Below are 19,547 nucleotides of genomic sequence, written 5' to 3' on the forward strand. Positions count from 1 at the left end.
GACTTGCAGTACTAAAAAATGCCACAGTTCACATCCCCAAGACATGTCTGGCCAACTATTAAACAAACAACGCAAGAGGATGCATAAGGCGGCCTTTAAAAAGAGTGTTTGTCTCCATCATATCTCTTTCCTCGAATTGATTGATTCAGTTGCCAGTAACCCGTTTGACATTGTATCTGAAACGAACACGAAACAGACTTACTTCGGGCTAATATCAATTCATTTCACAACCGAATTTTAATCGGTTTTCCAGTAGTTTATCTCCAGCATACTAAGGCTTGCAGTACTAAAAAGTGCCACAATTCACATCCTCAAGACATGTTCGGCCATACATTAAACAAACAATCCAAGAGGATGCATAAGGCGGCCCTTTTGAAAAAAAAGAGCCTTTGTCTTTTACATCACTGCTCCTTCTTTGGCATTACCTTAACAGGTAATTTGTCTTCTAACACGATTCTATACTACATGCAATGTTACATATACTTATATTGTCAATGTAAATACTACATATCGTCAATGTTAATACCATATATCGTTAATATAGCCAATATATTTAAAACATCTCACCATCACTGTTCTAAATGCAAACAGTATGCAACTGCATCTGTGTAAGCCACCAAGTCTATTACATGTGATTCCAGACGTGCCTTCAATGATTTTATTTTTTGTTCAATTCGCTTATATTTCAGCTTTGGTTCCTTCGGCTTTTTTCCTACCTCCAACATCAGCATACAAGCTTCATTCTCACTCTGTTCTTGCTGCAACAGCTGTACAAATGTAAAAATATTTGGATGTTCTCTTGTCAGTTTTCTGTTTAATTTAGAGTGCCAGCCCTCTACAACATTATTTGTTCTTCCCTCAACATTATCATATTGGTTCCATATATCTCTGGAAAAGAGAGAAACATTAATTACATAAAACAAATCAAAGCTTGACAATAGACATTCAACAACGATTGGAAGTTGCATGTTAACGTCTGTCGTAGATAACGTTAAGGATAACGTCTGTTGTTTGTTGTTAGTAACACGGTAAATTTATAAGTATTCAGTTTTGTAATCATTACACTAGTATAGAGTTAATTTCAGATCTCTGGTATGAGCAGATTAAAATTTCGTATTGGCATGCAGATCTCAGAAATGATTTTTTATGGAATGAGAATAATAATTACGCTTACCACACTCCATTAAAGACACTATGCACCATTTCATATCCAGACACTTCTGAGCTCACAATTGTAGAACACATAGGCAATACAACAATGACAAACGAAACTAATGGAAAAACATAAAGGACTAAAATGACCGAATGAGTAGGCCTATATATGAAATACTAATCACTGCTAACGTAGATTTCGTTTCCCAAACGAAAACCACATATATCTGAAAAAAAAAAAAAAATCAAACGAAAAACAGATAGTGAAATAGCGTAGAAAATAAGGTAACTACTATATCGTACTTACTTTGTGAAAATGGCGTCTGCATCGTCCAGCCATGTTTCGACTAAATAGTCATGAAACTTCTCTGCGTTTTGTACTTCCGGGGCATTTTCCTGGAGATGCAGGAACATGTCACCCACTTGCTCCACTGGCACAAGTGGTAGTGCAGCAGCACGTCTTATACACTTCCTGACCTCTTTGTCTTCTTCATAAAAAGTGGACAACCCCAATGACTGAACTTTCCTCCATAAACATTGGGTGTAATGGAAGAAACACCCACGAATGGCTGCATCCGGAAAAACACCAGTAACGGCATTGATTACCGCTCTTTCAAAGTCTATAATCACTGTAGTAGGATTAAAGGAAAGACCATTTGCAGAAGCCGCATCTTTAATGAGAAGCAGCATCCTACGATAGTCTTCCTCTTTCTTAGAAGGCAATAAACAAAATAGAAACGGAAAAGTCTGCCCCAAATATGTCCCATGTATGGTGTACAGCTGCTGATATATACGGGGAGCTGCTTTAAAAGTACCATCCATCCAAACTGTCTTTGTGGTTGAAAGCTTCCGTAAATTTCCGGTTGTCCCAAAGACCTGCAGAATATAATATTAATATTTAGCTCCCCTAATATATTGATAATTATTAGTGTATTAGCTAATTAACATATTAACAAACTTATTAAATTCAAACAAAATATATATTTAATATTGAATTTTCAGACATGCTGCAAGCTTGAAGTGTGATGACCAGCATACTTAATTCTAGCTAAAAATTTAAGGATGCATACTTGAATGTTAAAGTTATCTAAAGCTCGTGCCCAGAATATAATACAATTGAAATCCCTTATTTTAATCAGTTAATTGTATTATTACACCTCTGGCTCCAAAACTAAACTTTGAGGATCCTATTAAGTAAATTCAAACTAGATGATATTAATTAATGTCTGTAAACTTAACACTGCTAACATTAAGTACTTTACGAAAGTTATTGTAATTAAAATTGAATAATAATAAATTCAGTTACCAATAATCGATCAGAATCAACACCATCATCAATTAAGAGAAATTCCTCTCCTGTTAATGTCTGTCTCCACCTGCCCTCTAACCTAATACAATTTCTTGTTGTGGGAAGTTCAGGCCTTTCTGCGCTTCTACAGTTATACAGGGTATGTTTAATTCCCTCAAATGTTGGCAAAGCGGCTGCAACCTCTTCCTGTATCCCTTCCTTTGCAATCACTTCTCTGAAGATAGAAACAAATGAAATAAATAAAAAAAATACATGAATAGTTTCGTTAAAATTTACCTGCAAAACACATTCATCTGACTAGTGCAATAAGCTTGAAGTCAAAACTTGTAAACTGAGATTATTTGTACTGCTAACTTGAACTTGTATCACACGACTAGCGAGATACTAGGCCACTACCTTCAAGAAACTGACTTCAGTTTACCCAGATCAACTATTTGGTGTCTCTTAACGTAATGTTAAAAAACGAAAGAAAAAAGTAGTTAATTTTTAACTAGAAGATAGAACTAACCAATAAAATAACTACTCATTTAAAAAGAAAATTTAGTCTTACCTGTAAACTTTTGGAACTGCATCTACAGGATTCTCGGACACTTTACACTTCATCCTGTCTATTAAGCATCTTGCTTCAATTTTGCTCCTTTCTGTTTCATGAGAGTGTACTCCACTCTTTGATAAAACATCGTCACACAAAACAACAACTGTCGCTTTGCACCCACGTGTACATTTCCAATATGTCTTTTCTTTACTACGTCTATTAATCCGGTATAAGAACCCTTCGTACGCGAGCACTTTCCCCCCGTATTTCGAACTGACAAATTCAGCCATTCTGTGCTGCTTACTATTCCTATTGATACTTATAAAGTGACAGATTAAAAATTTGAATTGAATTTTATACAGATTACTGTCTCGATCTCAGAACTTTCACTTTTCGAAGCCGTCAGGTGTTCTGAACGCTGATTGGCTACCGGTGAACACAGTAGCCAATCACCTTCAAGAGTACCAAACTGAAACAAAATCTTATAAATCCCTTTCCCTCCCCGATTATCTGACCTTTTGATTTGAGTTGAAACTCTACAAAAACATTCAATTATGATATTTGTATTTTGTATTCCTGCTATTTACATTGACAATATAAATATGAAAATAGAAGTATGTATGATATTATGGCATATAGTATAGAATCACGTATAGAAGACAAATCAGCTGATAAGGTGATGCCGAAAAAGTAATTTTAATGTAGGAGACTAAGACCCTTTCTTAAGGGCCCCCTTATGAATCCTGTTGCATTAGCCCTATTTGTTTAATATATGGCCATCAAACATGTCTTAAGGATGTGAACTGTGGCACATTTTACGTACTATGAGTCGCAGCACGTTGGAGATGAAATACTGGAAAACCGAATAATTTTTTTTTGTGAAATGACTTGATATTAGACCGAAGAAACTTCGTTTTATGTTCGTTTTCGTTTCAGTTTCAATGTCAAACTGTTTTTTTTTTTCAACTGAATCAATTTTCCATTTTCCTGTAGGAATTAAAAAGAAATAATATTCATATTTACTAAAGTAGATGCAAACAACCCTGCTAATAACAGAACTATATCCCAGCAATTTTTCCCAGAAGAAAAAGTAGAATAACATCTAAAATTTATGATGAAACTTGAAGAAATAGTTATTCTTCTTACATAATTTCTTAGAATTACGAAACAGATTATTGCGAATGCAAGACAAAACCCATGGAAAATTTCTGATAAAACTGACAAAATTCAAGGAACAGAATCATAGTTGCAGTTTAATAAAGAGATTTTTTTTTTTTCAGCGGCCATGCATCTAAAATGTTATATATAATTCTTCACTTTATTGAAATAACATTTTCTAAATACTGAAAACCCAACGAAACACATAAGACTGTTATAGTAATCAGATGCGTAGCTAGAGGGGAACGAGCGGGGCTGTTGCCCTGAGCGCTAATAGTAGGGGTCGCCGAACAAGCAAGAAGAAAGAAAAAATATGGGAAGTCAGTAAACGACGCGTCGCCCTGAAAACGTATTGGCGTCCGATTAAATCAATATTGTTAGTTTGCAAAGAAATAGATATGATAAAAATTTTCTTGCTTGCTCCGCTCGCAACATAAACGTTTCAATAAGAATCACAACAAGCTTTTACTTATTACGTTAAAAAGTTATTATATATGATTTGTTAGTGTCAGTGTGATAAGCAAGGTGCCTAGTAATGACTTATAGTCTACACAGGAGTGTTTACAAAATCAGAAACGGTCAAAGTATGAAATACGTGTTCGGCGTTTTGTTGGTGATGAGTTTGCTTAGATAATCACGCTTCTCTACCCAATCGGATTACTCACGACGGTGAGAATGAAAACTCTGAGAAATTCGCAAAGAAGGCTCCTTCTGAATTTCCATTACATTTCACAGAATATTTTTACCGTAAAATAATCGAAATTAAAATGCTATTTGTGTGGTCACATACAGAATAAAATCACAGATATTTACGATTATTAGGAAGGCTGGAACCACGTGTAATAGGCTTGATGGCTTACATAGATGTGGTTGCATACTGTTTACATTTTGAACAACGATTATGAGATCTTTATTTAAATTACATTGGGTATATTGACGATATGTGGTATTTAGTATTTACATTGACAGTATAAATGAAATGAAATGAAATTTTTAAGTTTTACGTCCTACGGTAATGCTGGCTAGGCTAAAGGAGACGGTGATGATGAGAAATGAATGAAATAGTGGAAAGTAGGAGAAAACGGTAGAACACCGAGAAAACCAACGCACACGGTGTTTGTCCACCACAAAGCTCACCTGGCTCGAGCTGGGATCGAACCATGGACCCCATGCACCAGAGGTGAACGCTCTACCCCTGAGCCATTGCGGTCCCATTTTTTTCTTTTTTTACAATATAAGTACGACATATTGCGTGTAATACAGAATCATGTATAGAGGACAAAGCACCTGATCATATATAGAGGTGATGCCGGAAAAAGATCTGTGATGTAGAAGACAAAGGCTTTTTTTAGAAAAAGAAAAAGAGACCGAATTATGCATCTTCTTGCATTGTTTGTTTAATATATGGCCAAATATATTTTGAGGATGTGAACTGTAGCACCTATTACGTACTGCGAGCCTTAGAATGTTGGAGATGAACTACTGGAAAACTGAATAAAATTTTGTTGTGAAATGACTTGATATTAGACCGAAATAAGTTTATTTTCTTGTAACTGAATCAATTAATTTTCCATTTCTCTGTAAGAATTAAAAAAACACATCTCTACTAAAGTAGACGTGAATAACGCTGCTAATAACAAAACTGTACCTAGTCATTTTTTCTGAGAAGAGCAAGTAAGATAACATTTAAAATATATGATGAAATTTAAAGGAATAGTTATTCTTCTTACAGAATCTATTAGAATTACTAAAGAAAAAATCCCTAGAAAAGATCCCTCCCTGCACAGAATTCCCCGTCTCGAAAGAGTAGGCAGAACGGGAAGTAGGCACAACGGGAATTACCGTTCTGCCTACAGATAAGATCATTAAAAATATTTTCTACAAAGTGCTGGAGGGCCTGTAGGCATAACGGGAAGTAGGCACAACGGGAAGACACCCATTATATTGATTTGCTTCAGTATCGGCACGTAATTTAAAAATATGAATTCATAAAAACAAATTCAATTTTGCTAATTGCTAGTGAAAGAAAGTTCAGGAATCTTATTTAGCGTGAAAACCCATCTCGTTCATTGGAAATCGTGCTTTGTTGCAGAAGCACTGCAACGACCAGTCCCTTTAACTTCTGAGATAGGGGAAAGGAGACTTAACATTTGCTCCAATTGCCGCGCTGAAGGAATCTAGTCGTTGTATGCTCGCATCAACACAATATAAATTAGGGACTCTGTGACGGATTATTTTTCGCTTTTTAAAACGGATTAACGGAACGGACACTTATAGAAGTAAAAAAAAAAAGTTATTTAAAGTGTATATATGCAAGTATTAAAAAGTAATTTTTCTGTTCTTTATTACTATTGATAATAATATTTTTTTCTTGAAATACTTTAGTCGTTGTGCAACGCTGCAACACGAACATTAGCCGCCACTGCCTAGTCTTGAAATGAGCAAATCCGATACAATCTCAAATTCTGTATTATTTCAGAATCACAATACTCTCTTTCTTCTCGGTTACCGTTGTTTTAAAGTAAGGAATAAAATAGCAAAAACAGTTTAGTAGTGTAAATGAAAGGAATTTACAAACAAATCAAGTAATTTGAACAAAGAAATATGAAAGTTATCTTTATTTAAAGGTAAGATATCGGATCTATGTATTAATATTTTAGAAATTAATCAATGTTTAAGTCTTATACTACCTACCTTAGTTTGTTGAAGGATTATGATGCGAATTAATTCTAAATTGACATCCAAATAAGTTGTAGAGACTTTCGGATTCCCCTCCATTTATTTGTAATGATGGTAGTTCTGTCTGAATTTGATTAACTTAAAATACTACACTCTTAAATTAATTGAATATAGATTTTCTTATTTGTTTTTAATGTCAATTGTTGCTGAGCTAAAATAATGGTCCCCCAAATTTGTTGAATTCTTAGTTGTTGGTTTCAAGTTTAACAGCATCGAAATACCAAATATAATTTAATGTGGATTCGAAACTACTGTACATGAGTTCCAACTGGGAACTTATAATATCCCATCTCTATTGACTAGGCGAAGGCGAGGGTATGTGCTAATAATATAGCCACGAGTTTCCTCATGGGATGCCATGTAGAATATACAAGTGATGCACATTAAATGAATAGGTTTCAGTGTTGCCACAATCCTCGCTCTGGAGTGGGCTGAAAAATAGTACCAACTTGAACCAAAAAGGGCTGAATTCATTATTTTATATCTGTAATACATAGCTCTATAACACGAAACTAAAAGAAGTAAAGTTCTAGAACACTCCCCTCTTGTAAGAGTCCAAATCAAAAAAGTGCTCTTTTTAAAAATTATGTTTTAAAAACATCCAAATAGGAGGACTCAGTGGCGTAACAATGGCCTTTGGCGCCCCTGAGCAAAATGCCTAGTGGCGCCCCCTCACCCATTTAATAGACTAATGTATGACCGCCTGTAACTTACGCGTATGCGCCACATCCCACATTTGACACTAGCTTCGGGCACTGTTGCCAAAATGAGATTTCTCTTTCCGCTAAAACAGGGCTAAAAATTCGCTAACTGCAAAAAAAAAAAATAAATAAATAAATAAATAAATAAATAAAATAAAATAAAATAAAATAAAATAAAATAAAATAAATCACGTCTACAAAAATACTGTAAGTAATATTGCAATCGGTATTTAAGAAGATCAGCTAATTATTACTCTCCAATAATGTTGGGATTAGAGCCTAAATAGGTCAGTATCATCCTCATCCATTTAACACTACGTTATCTCAGTCAACATCAGAAGCGGACGGAGGCAAAATTTTCACCCTGCCAATGAGTTTTTGCCTCCCTCCCCCCCACCTAGTCCTAGCCTATATTTTACATTTTATTACAGTGATGTTAGGAAATTTATTTTGGGGTGCTCGTTTGGGTGTCCTTGACGTTACCGTCCAGGGCAGTTGCCCGGTTTGTCCAACCTTTGGTACTTGGAGAATTTGTCGTTATTGTTGAAAGCCTGTTGCGCAGGGGAATTTTATTTATAGTTAGTAAGCTCAATACATGTAATATATGACTGGTATCGTATTAATACGGTAATGATTAATTACCAGGAGGATTAATTTCTTAATCATACAGTGCTGTAACCTCGACGAGTTTACAGTAATGCCAATAATTTGATACGCAAATGTAATAAACTGCGAGAGAGGGGGGAAGAAATTTTTATTCTTGCCATATTTGAAAATGAAGACCACGAAAACTTAGGGCTCCATTTATATAATTTGTTTCTTTTTTTATTAAAAACCGGGGCTCCCCCTAAGAATACGCGACAAAACGTACTAGCGACAAAACGTACCACCGACAAAACGTACCACTTACCCTGAGGGATGCTTGTGAAAGGTTTTCTAAAAACACTTTAAATAATGACAAGCGACAAAACGTACCACTTGCCTGGAGGGCTACTTGTGAAGAGTCTTCTAATCAGTCATCAAATAATGACAGGCGACAAAACGTACCACTTGATAGGACGGTATATAAGGACGGAGGTTAAAAGTTGAACAGATTGCTGGTGAGAAAAGTAGCGATGCAAGACCAAGACTAAGGCTAAGGCTAAGACCATGCGTGCAAGATTCTCGCAACACCAAGACAATACCTGCAAGAGTCTCGCCAGACCAAGACCAGCAAGAATCTTGCATATGCAATATTTGAATATTTGCTGATTTCCATCACACTTTATCCAGGCTTTGGACCAAAGACGGATAGGCATTATTAGAGGGACGCGGGCGCTTTCTCCCACAAGGGCCACCACCATCTCAATGTCACAAATCAATTGCAGTTTTCTTTCTACAGTAAGTCAATAGTATTAACAATTGACAATTAAAACCTGATATTCTTTCATCAGTATATTATTCTGAATTGTTCAAAATATTATATGAAGTTCAAGGAGAACGTATACTATATTACAAAATTAGCAGATGTTTTAGTGTACTAGTTTTTGATGCTACTGTATCTATCACTTTTGTATTCGAAATATTTTTTAATAAATCTTTTTCAATAGACATCAACATAAATGTTTTCAAATGTTCCTGAGACATGGTACTCGTTATCCTATTTTTAATGTATTTCAGTTTATTTAAGTTTTGAAAAATTTCTTTTACATGTTGCCTGAGTTACGGGCAAAGTCAATAAAAATTTGTATGCTGGAAACCTGGATAAGTATTACTGCAAAATTTACAATTCCGCAAAATTAAAAAGCAGCACATTGGACAATTTTGCAACACGTTTTGCATTCGCTTTCCTTGTAAACAAATGGATTTTCTCCTAATTCTGAATCACTTGCACCATCAGGACAGTCATTTTTTCTCGGTTGTGCTCGTCATCAAGACTGACTTTCAAGGATATCCACGTTCTTCAAAAGTCCAAGAGAATACATTTATAGTATCCTTGGAAACTTCTTTACTGAAGTTTTTCAGAAAATATGTAAGTTTATCGAAAGGCACGTCTGGAAGTTCTGTTACTTGGTTGAAGTGGCTAGGGTCCAAATAATCCATAAAGTACATTGCTTCTTGAATCTTGAAGAAATACTAGAAACTACCATGTCCAAAATTGTATTGAATGCTTCGATGCAATTCCTGGCCATTGGATAGAAGCAGCTTCATCTTCATATTTACAGGAAAATCTTTGTCCATCTCTGAAGGCGAATTGTCGACAGGTCAATAGAAAAAAAAAAGAAAAAAAGAAATCACGTTCTAAGTCTTCAAATTTGTTATTGGCCCATTCTGCAAAGCTTAATGCTGCATTCTTAACGGATTCAAGATCATCTCTCTACTCTTTCACTTGGAACAGAGTAGTCTGCACCATCCGATAGGACTACACTAGCAGCACCCTCTATTTGGAGATAGGTTGACAGAAAGGTCGTCACTTGAAATATCTTAAGGAACATTTGTGCTGTCCGAGTTGTTTTGAACTTGAGAAGATCTTTTATATATCCTTTCGCTTTACGCCTAGCTTTTGGTTTGATATTTTCTGTAGAAGCAATTTTCTTAATTATTATGGTCAACTCTATATACAAAGCACTTTCTGGGTTCGAAAAATGACCAAACTTTTTCTGAAAAACAGTGTGTTTTCTACCATCTTGTTTCCGCAATAACTGTAAGACGCCTTTGTTAACATTTGATCTTCCAAATGTCCATTCGCTGATAAGACTCACGCATAAATATCGCACAGTCATTCAGCAGAACAATGACACAGAATCAATGCAATTTTTTGTCAGGTCACATGACATGATTGAGTATATGAGCGTAACACCACACGTGTAACTGAGTTTCTTAGTGGTTAAGCGGTTAGCGTACGCGCCTTTGTCGTGGGAGACCTGGGTTCGATTCCTGGCAGGAGCTCATGTGCTTCGGATTTCCCGTAAATCAATATGTCCCGTCTCATATAGCCTCGCTGCTAAAAGGGCCGTTAAACTCAAAATCAACTGAATCACAGTGTAACTGATCATAGGTGAATTGAAAAAATCCGAATGTTGTCCTTGCATGTTACTTGAGCCATCGGTTGAATTTCCAATACACTTCTTAATATCAAGGTTCAACTTCTGCAGAATTTCCTGTAGTAAACCGCAAGGACACTGGCCTGTGGTAGATATGCATTTTACAATGACAACAATACTTTGTTTAACAACCATTTTAAGAACATATCGAAAACAACAGAGCACTGGCCTGAAACTACTATATCTTGAGTAGTGTATAATAGAACAGAAAATATTGAAGCTTGAGAGACTTCTTTCGAAATATCTTCTCTGATAAGTGTGTTGATAGCATTCAAAACATAATTCACCGTGTTTAGTAAAAGTTATGCGACAACTATCCTGCTTACTTCCTCGTATATGACTCTTCTCGGTGACCTTATCTAAATTACTTTTAAGCGGAAGATCTAATTTGCTTAAGAAAGGAATAATACCCAAAAAGTTTCCATGATCTATAGCTGTGTCTTTCAGTTTATAGGCTGCTACATTTCCTCTGTAAATGAGCCCTCTTTTACCAATGAGTTTCCACACTTTGACAACTCGATACATTACCTGTCTGTTCTTGTCAACCTTATACTGCCGTTGTTTTACCTGTTCGTGAGGAAGTAGTTTCTTAAAATTATGTTCTCTTTTGTTAGATATGTAAGCACCCACATTGGTCTAATGTATTTTGGAAGACTCGTGTTCTCTTACTCGCTGATAAACGTGTTTAATGTTACGTTTGTCACGTACAGAACCTTTAAGAGAAGTTTGTTCGATCTGGAGAATAATCTGTGAACACGCTGAAAAAAAAAAAAAAACTTGAAGTGGTACGTTTTGTCGCGGATTAAATATCCGAAATGTTTTAATTAGTCCAAGACAGGTTGTAATTTATATAAGTGGTACGTTTTGTCGCGGATTAAATATCCGAAATGTTTTAATTAATCCATGACAGGTTGTCATTTATGACAGGTCGTCAAAAGTGGTACGTTTTGTCGCGAAAATTCAAGTGGTACGTTTTGTCGCTGGTACGTTTTGTCGGGACACCCCCCCTAATACTGTATACGGAAAAGTCCTGCGCCCGTAGGCAATGCCTACCCTGCCTACCCTATTGCTACGCCTCTGGGAGGATCCTAGACAACCGTGGAAGTAGATGAAACTTTTCTCGCACGTAGGAAATATAACAGAGGCCCCAAATTAAGAGAGAAAACAGTTATTATCTTCCGTATGTATTGCAAGGAAACCAAAGTGACCACAAATCAAAACAGTATTATGACCATATATGAAATATAGATAGATAGATAGATAGATAGATAGATAGATAGATAGATAGATAGATAGATAGATAGATAGATAGATATAAAACGAGAAACAAATCAATCATCTCCGAGTTCGCTCCTCATGACATCACACAGTATGAGTAACGTGAGATGTGGGAAAAGTCTTACTGACACTTTTGAAAATGTGACAAGTATTTGTTAAATGGTGCTGAATTGGGTAGAATTGTACCAACTTTTTCACAAAAGGGGCTGAAAATGCCAGCGTGGTACCAACGGGCCGATGAATGACAAAAAGGGCTGAATTTGGTACAATTGTACCAAGTGTGGCAACGGTGATAGGTGTACAAAATTCAAGATTACAGGGGAGATCGTAAACACTTAGTTCAGTAGACTGTTCTCTTGGACCGACAGCGTAGAAAGAATAAAGAAAGTTCAGATTGGAGAGTCTTTGTTTTCCCTTATAAGCAGTGTGAATGTTCCCAGCGTCATTTTAGATTGGTCTTACGTGCCATCCAAAGAGTCTGTTGAACTGAAAAGCGTAATTTTTAATTTAAAGAAAGACTTCGTTACCAGTGTGTGGTATAAACCCTGATGAGACTGAAAAAAATTAAGTAATTTTAGATTGAAAGTAAGATATTTAGAAAAAAAAACTGTACCCTATTTACATTAGGATTAGGAATTAGATTTTTGTGCTGTCGGAAGCTAAGGTCATTTAGCCCTTCCGTATATGAGGGATGATCTCCCTCGACGAGCACACTGTCCGATGAAAGGGAAGGGAAGAAAGGATTAGGGAAGGACGAAAGCGGCCTGGGACCATTATATTAGCTACCATCTAAACATTTTCCTGTCGTGAATGAGGGACATCAGGTAAAACCTCAATCAAGATAGCTGGTCTGAGAAATCTGTTACACTTTTTCGAGCAAACGTCCCCACTGGGAATCGAACCCGGGACATTTAGCACCGAACGCGAGAGTGTTAGAGACTGCGCTGCGCGGGGCCACTCTATTTACATATTTGTATTGTTATTTATAACAGAGTCGGCCAATGTTTCCATATGTTTGATACACGTGATATATTTAAAGTTTTTTCTCACATTGATAAATCATTTTAAAGTAATTAACATTAATTATTTGTTCTTAGTGATTATTATATATGAGTTTTCTAAAAGCCAGGCCTAATGCTCTACATTTCCGTGCTGACGGAAATTAATTCTTATGTTGGGGAAGGCGTTGTACCTTTGAAACAATGTACTTTTGAACACGTGTGCTTTTCTCGAATTCAAAGCTATCTAGGTGCAGTGATTAAAATTCGTTTGAGAGATTAAATGAAAAAGGCACTACAAACGCGTTTGGCCGTTGTTTACTGAGTGTTGTGCCGAGTAATGTTCCTTTTAATTTTTTCACCCCCAGAACGAAGTTTTTTGTAGTTACCTTTTGAGTTTTATGCTCTTCGGTTTTCGCAACTTGTGATATTTATTTGTCCATACTTGGGGTAGAATCATTGGTGAATACAGTAATATTTTTAGTTTCAACATCTGCGCAATATTTAAGCTAGTGGAGAACTTTTTTTTGTAATGGTGACCCTCTTGTACCTATAAGCATTGTACCTATGACCATCGTGTAACTTTGAACGATAAATAATACTGTTTAAAGCTACACAATGTAAGTAGTTAAAACAATTGATATATTTTATATAGGTTAGGTTAGGATATAAAGTTATTAATTATAATTTTAAGTAGTTTCTATATATTCGCTTATTGTATAACATATTGTTAAGAGTTGTATATGCTCAACTTTATTGTTCACAAGTTTTTGTTAGAACTTCTCTTCAATTGTTAATTTAATTAATAAAATTTCAATTCTGGGTAACTTTTTATAGCTAAACCTTTTATTGCAATTTATAACTGTTAATATTTACGGATTCTTTTTATGTTATTGCCTCAGAAACGTTGTAATTATCACTTTGATCAAAGGTACAAGAGGGTCTGTTCAATGGTACACGACCATAATGTCCCTGTGAACAAAACGGATATGCTCTTGTTATATTCTATACAAGCTACTGTAGTTATATAACACGTTTAAAAATCATCATATCTGATAGCAAAGAGATGGCACTTCAAATATACGACAAAAATTGGGCAAAAAGAGCTGAATATTAGCACCGAAATTTCGAAGACTCTAAAAGTGTTCACAGGTACAATCCGCGGCAAAAAATCTGCAACATAAGCATATAAGTTTATTGTGAAATGACGAAGTCTTTTGCTCCAAAATAAGTGTGCACGGGAGGAGGCCGAGGTTTATCCTGGCGTGATTCGACCCACTTAGAGGTTATGTTCATTCCCTGTGCTGTTAGGCGTAGTTTCACAATAAACTTACATCCTCATGTTGCAGGTTTTTTGCCGCTGATTGTACAACGCCTTCCACTAAACTGTGGTAACAACAGGAAGTGCTGCCATAAACAAATACAATATATCTGTGCTTGGTGCGTTAAAGGTTTTAGTCCAAAAATCATGAATCGTAGTCACGTGACAAAGATTGGGATTTAAAACTTTCTGCTTGTGCATAAAGTATTTAAAAATCAAAGTTTATTAAGCGCTTTACACTGCTTGCGAAATGTTGAGTGTTTTAAATCTCTGCATGAATCGTTCCCAACAAGGTATTATAAAAATGATTTTAAGTTCAAACTTTTAGAACGTACCAAACACACACACACACATGTATAGATATTGTGTGGTGACTTCTCCCAATTCATACAGAGACTGGTGTGCACGAGTCCCTACCTGGGTCTTTCAAAACAACACTGACAATGATTGGGAGGTGATTCCTCACTAGTGTTGTAAAGGCCTGGAAAAAAACAGAAATTTTGGGTAAAAAAACAGTTTTTTACCGTTTTTTCCCGAGCTTCGAAAAAAACGGACAAATTGGGAAAAATGAAATTTTCGAATATTTTACTACATTAAGCTTTTAAAATGGAAACTATTTTATATGTACTAGCTAGAGACCTGCACAGGACGAAATTTTCGGTCCGAGCCCAATCCAGCCCGAACGTACCTAGGCCCGCCCCAGCCCGGCCGGATAAGTTTTGGAGATTTTCGGCCCGGCCCGATAAGTTTTTCAAAATTCTTGGCCCAAGCCCGGCCCAGACCCGATAAATTTTAAAAGTTTTTGGCCCGACCCCGGCCCGATAATTAAAAAAAAAAATGAGCTCGAGTCCAAATCTTTCTCAAACTTTAGTACTAAATTTGACCTAACCCTCAGAAACATTTTCTAAACTTTGGTTCACAACCTGATGCTTGCCTTCCGAATGGTACCATTGCCTCCTAGAACTTTGCCTGTTATCGAGAGAACAAAAAGTCCATTCCCTGTAACAAAAATCTACTTTATTGATTTTTAGCATAAAGTGAAGATATCAATATTGTTTAGCGACAGGCAAAACATTCCCACACCTTCTTATTATATTTTGAGTTCAGTGAAGGTCAAGGTCAGAGCTCAATTTACCGCATAATGCCTGCAATCCTCTATAGTGAAAGGGAACCGCTAAGCAACACAAACTGTAAATAGCTATTGCATTCTTTGTAACATTTTTCACGGACACACTTCTTCAACGTTTGGCTTTATTCCAATTATCGTTTAACGAAAGTCAATAATTATTAAAGAATTGCAATTGGTCGGCCCCAGCCCGGCCCGACCTGAAGAGAAATCAGTGTCGGCCAGCTCAAGCCCGGCCCGGCCCAAAGAAATAAAAGAGTCGGCCCGTGCAGGTCTCTAGTACTAGCTTACAGTTAATATCATTGAGTAGTTATGTTTCTTGTATTAGAATAGGGAAATTTTGTGACAACAAATATGTTTGTACCATTCCTTTCCACGGTGATAGAATGGAGTCATTGCTACAAAAGATCCTAAAATATAATCATAGTTAGAATATTAATATTGACGTATTTAAATTATCTTAAGTAATCTTATAAAGTTACCGTTTTATGGCAGGGAAGTGTTAAATAATAGGGCCAGAATAATTCTAGTTAATACCTGTATGTTAAAATCAAATATACAGGGTGTTTCAAAAGAACACGGAACAGTGACAATGTTTGGGAGGGGATTGATGACACCAAGATAAGGCAAAAAGTATAGACCATCTTGGGTGCAGAAATGCTTATTTTCGGAGTTATAGGCCGCCAAACCATGAAAAAATGAACTTTGAAAGTCCATAGCTCCGAAACTGTGGAACCTACCGTAGTCGGGTCAAGACTTCACTTAGAAACTAATATGTGCCCTATCCAAAAATACATATTTCAGAATCCTAAGGTACTCACAAAGGAATTTTTATAGAGGGGTTTGGCTCCCGGTATATAATTTGAAGTACTCTCCCACTGCCTCTATAAGAATTGTTGCGGAAGTACCGCAAGATTCTGAAATATGGATATTTGGATAGAGCACAGACTAGTTTCTGTGTGAAGTCTTGACTCGACTATGGTAGGTCCCATATTTTTGGAGCTATGGACCTTTAAAGTTCATTCATTCATGTTTTCGGCATCCTATAACTCCGAAAGGAAGGATTTGTGCACCCAGGATGGTCTATACTTTCTGCCTTATCTTGGTGTCAGGAATCACCTCCCAAACGTCCGTGTTGTTTTGAAACACCCTGTATATTTTGTGAAGATACTTATTGTCCTTGTGCTGTGTAAAATTTCCGGAAATTTTGAGCACATTAGAAAAAAATATTTTGTTCGGAAATATTGGCAAAACCCGGAAAATGTAATTTAAAAACTATTCCTTCGCCTGATACTAATCTTATTTTCTGTAACGTGTCTGCCGGATATATGTATACAACGTATTTTGCTAGCAGGAAATACTTAAAGAGCTTTTAATTTTACTTTTAGTTTTCTGATTTCTGATAAAAATTCCTCTTTATTGTTTGTATTTATATTTTTCGAACAACTCAAAAAGTTAGATGATCTTATTTACATATATACAAATACACCACAAAAGTGCGTAAATTTGAGCAGCGACAAGTACATTAAAGAATTTAACATGTGAAATTTCCGTTCGTTATTATTAAAGACTAACAAAATGTCCATTCTTCGCACGGAGAGAATGCGTTTCATTTTGGGCACCAAACCTGTCACCAATGAACTTAGGAACCCCCAAAACTGTGAATTCGATACTAGTATCACTCATTTTCACTTACTTTTACATGCCATTTTCCCATTTATGAGTAACTGCTGGAGGCCTGATTTGGATTTAAACAGCAACGGAAGTATCACTGTTCATCTCAGCCACCCCAAAAACTATGGATTCGACACTAACATCGGTCATTTTCGATCATTTTAATATATCTACCCCTTCTTCCTCCCCCAAGTTGTGGCTCTGAATTTTGATTTAAACTGCACCGGAAATGTTACTGTTCATCTCAGTGGCCCTGAAAGCTATGGATTCACACCAATATCGATCATTTTGCATCATTTTTATATATATCTCACTCCTCCCCCATTTTGCGGGGATATATTTGGATTTAAACGGCATCGAAAGTGTCATTGTTCACCTCAGCGACCCATGGATTCGACACTGATATTGACTACTTTCAATCATTTTTATATCTCCCTTCCCCCTCCCCTAAGTTACGGGCCTGAATTTTTATTTAAACAGCAACGGAAATGTTACTGTTCATCTCAGCAACCATGACGGATTTGACACTAATATCGGTCATTTTTGATCATTTTATGTGTCTCCTTTCCCTTCTTCCAGTTTAAGTGCTGAATGATAAAATCCATCCCAGGCCCAAACCTCATCTATGTTGATTTTTTTTTTATCGAGATCAGTCTGCCGGTTCAAGAGTTGTTAAGTTACAAATATAGTCACTTTCATTTTATATATGTAGATAATTTTTCGCATTAGAAAACAGGTATTTGTTTACATAGAAAATTGTGTACATAAAATTCATACTAATGTCTGTATTTAAATATTAAATAATAGTAATTATATATCTTAGTGCATGAGTATTAGTGAAATTTGCCTACTGCTTTCTCTTTTAAGAAGGAATTTGGTTAAAATTAACAAAATTTCACCAGATCAAAGAGCATATTAAGACCTCAGTTTCATTCAAGAGCCCTATCTCTTGCAACAGAAACGCTTCATTATGGTAGATGTGTATGCAATTGAAAAAGATCTGTAATTAATGCACAACCAGGAGTAAACGACTAAAAGGCACATAAAGGAAATGAGTGCAGACTACTAATTTTCAAGAATAATTAGAAGTTTTATTTTCGAATGTTTCTTTTTTTAAATATTCAAAATGTTGGAATTTCTCAATTTACATTTTTCACGCTTTCATTTACTAGTAAAACTAACCTAAAACAAAGATTTTTGTTATTTTCCCAATTTTTCCGAAAATAAAACGGAAGAAAAGGTTTTTTTACCAGCCGGTTCGAAATTTCCGGAAATTTTACAACACTATTCCTGACACCAAGATGAGACAAAAAGTATAGACCACCCTGGGTACACAAATGCTTCCTTTCGAAGTTATAGTAGCCGAAAACATGAAAAAATGAACTTTAACCCTTTTAGGATTTTGATTTTCACGAAGCTTTGCACCCCTTGTAAACAATGCAGACTGCAGTGCAGAAATGTTGCCAACTAATTAAACAAAAAATGTTGTATGCAATTTTGTGTTAAGAAATGAATAAACAAACTGAAGGGGAAAAAACAGTGAGATTAAAAATAAAATGACATGGGCTTGTGATAGGAGAACCAGAAACCATTTTCTCTCGTTTGCAGTGGCGTACGCACTACTCTCCTGAATCTTTGAACTACTATGTAAACGCAGACACGCACCAGGAGGAAGAAGGACAGAACTTTGAATTTCTTTTACCAGTGTAAATTACAACTGAAACTTACTATCCTCTAGCTGAGAATCTACCTAAAATGTTAGAATTCAGAGCCACTATTACATGATGACTTAGTGTTCCTACTAGCAGATCTATGGTTGGTTGGATGGATTAAAGTTTATCGTCCCCTTCAACAACAAGGTTCTATGAGATTTGGACCTACAGCCGAACGAGTGATCCGAACTACATGCATTTCTTCCGGAAATCGAAGGCGGGTCTCCCGCCCGACGACGAGTATGCGGATCATATAGCCACAAAGGAGATAATTATCAGATCTAGAAACATGTGCAGTTGTACTCACGACATCTATTCAAAATTGAGCTGAGCTCCTACGTGGCTAAGCGGTTAGCGTACGCGCCTTTGGCGTGGGAGACCCGGGTTCGATTCCCGGCGGGAGCTCATGTGGTTCGGATTCCACGTTAATCAGTAGGTCCACGTCTCATATAGCCTCGCTGCTGAACGGGACGTTAAACTCAAACTCAACTCAACTCAACTCAAAATTGAGCTGTTGTGGGGCTGCGGTGGCTCAGTGGTAGAGCGTTCACCTCTGGCACATGGGGTTCCTGGTTCGATCCCAGCTCGCGCCAGTGAACCTTGTGATGGACAAACACCGTGTGCGTGGGTTTCCTCTGAGTCCTTCAGTTTCTTTGCACTTTCTTCATTCCATCATTTCATTCATGTTTTCATCATCACCGTTTCCTTTAGCCTAGCCTGCATAATCGTGGGAGATAAAACTCAAGGATTTCATTTCATTT

The 19,547-nt window shown here is 36.3% G+C and overlaps 1 protein-coding gene across 1 annotated transcript; it reads right to left on the reverse strand.

Moving 5' to 3' along the window:
• Positions 1-1,455: 1,455 nt before the first annotated feature.
• On the reverse strand, positions 1,456-3,064 carry LOC145685256 (uncharacterized). The gene is made up of 3 exons (XM_081757622.1): positions 3,012-3,064; positions 2,459-2,675; positions 1,456-2,028 (listed from the first exon to the last, which is right to left on the reverse strand). Exons 1-3 carry the CDS (start codon positions 3,062-3,064, stop codon positions 1,456-1,458), a joined length of 843 nt encoding a protein of 280 aa, XP_081613748.1.
• Positions 3,065-19,547: the final 16,483 nt, after the last annotated feature.

The sequence above is a fragment of the Thermobia domestica genome, chromosome 5 (assembly GCF_964235325.1).
Source record: "Thermobia domestica chromosome 5, izTheDome1.hap1.1, whole genome shotgun sequence".
NCBI classification, from domain to species: domain Eukaryota; kingdom Metazoa; phylum Arthropoda; class Insecta; order Zygentoma; family Lepismatidae; genus Thermobia; species Thermobia domestica.

What these genes read in the sequence shown, in the direction of transcription:
- LOC145685256 (XM_081757622.1), bottom strand. Translation starts at nt 3,064, where the DNA reads ATGAAGTGTAAAGTGTCCGAGAATCCTGTAGATGCAGTTCCAAAAGTT. An exon ending in GCAGTTCCAAAAGTTTACAG is followed by an intron (nt 2,676 to 3,011) that starts GTAAGACTAAAT and finishes TTCTATCTTCAG; the next exon opens with AGAAGTGATTGCAAAGGAAG. An exon ending in TTGATTCTGATCGATTATTG is followed by an intron (nt 2,029 to 2,458) that starts GTAACTGAATTT and finishes TATATTCTGCAG; the next exon opens with GTCTTTGGGACAACCGGAAA.